At 60.3% G+C, this 2,325-nt stretch overlaps 1 protein-coding gene across 1 annotated transcript; it reads left to right on the plus strand.

Annotated features, from left to right (window-relative positions):
• Positions 1-542: 542 nt before the first annotated feature.
• LOC148776219 (uncharacterized) lies at positions 543-2,095 on the plus strand. The gene is made up of 2 exons (XM_088841750.1): positions 543-681; positions 1,719-2,095. The coding sequence occupies exons 1-2, from the start codon at positions 602-604 to the stop codon at positions 1,942-1,944; spliced, it is 306 nt and encodes a 101-aa protein (XP_088697876.1). The 5' UTR covers positions 543-601; the 3' UTR covers positions 1,945-2,095.
• Positions 2,096-2,325: the final 230 nt, after the last annotated feature.

Genomic DNA, 2,325 nt, shown 5'->3' on the forward strand with positions numbered 1-2,325 from the left:
AGCCGAGCTTTAAATAAGTGCAGATGTGACAGGCAAGAGACTCAAGGATGGCCGCCTCTCCACCCCGCACAGGCCGGTGCACACGGCTGCAGCGGTGGGCGCTGCTGGGAGTGTGTCTAGAGGAAGAGTGTGCCCCGCAAACAACCGCAAAGGGAATGGAGCCCCCGAGTTTAAGGGCATCGCTGGGATGGTGTGTGCCCCGTAGCCCATTATTTCCTTGGCCCCACTGCTTCTTCCCTAAAGTGGCTAGAGGACAACCCACCCTCACAAAAGCGGTTCAAGGGCCCAAATGCCCGGCCTTGCTCGGGAAACCGCGATCCTGGGTGGCCGGGGAGGCCTCGCTCTTCCACCGCAGAGCCGGGGCGCGAAGGATGCACTCGGGGCCTGACCCGTTGGCGACACCCGGCAGCCGGGATCTTCTCCCCTGCTTACCTCCCCCCGCCCAATCCTGCGCAATACATAGTCCTGGTATGCAGGCGACGTCCTGACCTGCGGGCCGCGCTGTGCGGCCCCGAGACTACGGGCGGAGCAGAGACAGAAGTCAAGCTCAGATCGGTCCCCAAACTGGGGTCAGGATTGAGCGGCGCTTCCCTAGGACGGGATGCGGCGTGGGAGCTCGGAGCGCGTGCAAACCAGAGGCGCCGGGCAGCCGGGTTTCCGCAAACCGCTCGGGTCTAAAAGGTTTCGGGGAAAATGGAGTGAGGAGAAGGGGAAAAAAAAAAAAACCCGGAGCGTAGGGCCTTCTTTGGTGTTTCGTCCGCCCTGAGCCCGATTTCGAATTTATTCACAACCATTCCCCCACTGTTTGGGTGGCTCCACTTCAGCCGTCCGGTCTCCTGGCTCCCAGCCCGCGCGGCCATCCTCGCCGTAGGGTCTTGCTGTCCGATCCAAGCCCTGCGTCTCCGAACAAATCCCCGTTCTCCTTTCCCTGCCCGTCTCCGTGGGTTTAATCCCGTGTCCGAGGAGGTGGCAGGGTCGGGGCTGCAGACCATTTGGTGGCAGCCCACCTCCGCCACCCGACGAGGCGCCCAGGCCGGGTCCCCACCAACCCCCGGCCCAGTCACCTAGACCCGTGCCTTCCCGTCCCTCCCGGTCCTAAGCGCGACAGCTCCCGCGCCCCGCCGCTGAGGCTGCGGCTCCCCTCGGAAACCTGCAGGTCCGGGGGGCGGGCCGCCGGGTGCTGGGCCTCCACCGAGCGGCCTTGCTGCCTAGCCAGCCGCCCCGGCCCTCCCGCCGGCCTCCAGCGGATCCGAGATGTTTCGGCGCCTACTCTCCGCCCCGCGCCTTGGCACCTCCGGATATCTCTCGGCCGCCGGGCGCGCTCGGCGGGACTCCACACAGACACCGTCTACCGAGCCCCGGGGCAGCAAGCGTTACCCGCGCCGCCCGCCGGCCCCGGCGTCCTGCCCTCCCGGCTGGGTGCAGCTCACAGGGCTCCAGGGGGAAACCGCAATTACCCGCGGACACCCCACCCTCCGCGTTCCGGCTGCGCAGCGCCGAGCGCCACGTGCTCCGAAAGTACGCCGCCCCGGGCCTGGGTCCCGGCTGCCCCCGGCGCCGGAAAGAGCCTCCGTGCCTCCGCCCCGGGCGCGCGCAGCCGCCGCCTCCAGCTCGCCGCGCCCCTGCCGCCGCCCGCCGGCACCTGCACCCGCCTCTCCCGCTTGCCTTCCATCCGTGCATAGAAATACCACCAACTTAAAAAAAATTTTTTTTTTCAGAGATGTGCACGAAAAAGACGAGGGAGATTCGACCATCCGAGGGTCAAGACACAGAAATTCGAACTGGCCCAGAGCGACCTTAGTTGGCGCAGAGAATCGTTTACCGAACGAGCGAGGGTGTGCGGATACGGGAGCTATTCTTAAAAGACAGAGTGATGAACAGCTGCACCTGAAGTCGAAAAACGATCCAAACTTTGATTCCTTTCTGTGGACTTGTTCGAATTGAAAGGCCGATTGTAAGCAAAGAACAACTTGAATTTGCTAATGGAGGTCCTGTTAAAAGAGGCCAACGGGAGTACGAGTCACATGGCGATTAAATTGCTACGTGATGCGACTATTATATTTTTCGGAGACGTTCTAATGAATTATGTTACTTTTTTAAGGTGCGGAATTTAGCTAAACAACTACTACAGCTAACATTCTAAGATAACGCGGTTACTTTCCTAAAATAAAAATTCATAGGTTCCGATTGTGTAACATAAACAACAGAACAGAATCAGGCTAGACAGCTATCATTCAAAGATAGTTGGTTTGTATAGTAAATCTAAATCACAGGGCCAAGTTTAGCTGCCCTTTCGTGAAAAATATCTCAACCTTCCTGAAGCCT

This window comes from Moschus berezovskii, chromosome 11 (assembly GCF_049115385.1).
Source record: "Moschus berezovskii isolate FMDL1 chromosome 11, NW_MosBer_1.0, whole genome shotgun sequence".
In the NCBI taxonomy this organism is placed as follows: domain Eukaryota; kingdom Metazoa; phylum Chordata; class Mammalia; order Artiodactyla; family Moschidae; genus Moschus; species Moschus berezovskii.

Excerpts from the sequence above, each read along its gene's own strand:
- LOC148776219 (XM_088841750.1), top strand. The coding sequence starts at position 602 with ATGCGGCGTGGGAGCTCGGAGCGCGTGCAAACCAGAGGCGCCGGGCAG. Across the intron at positions 682-1,718 it reads AAACCGCTCGGGTCTAAAAG|AGATGTGCACGAAAAAGACG; the intron begins GTTTCGGGGAAA and ends TTTTTTTTTCAG.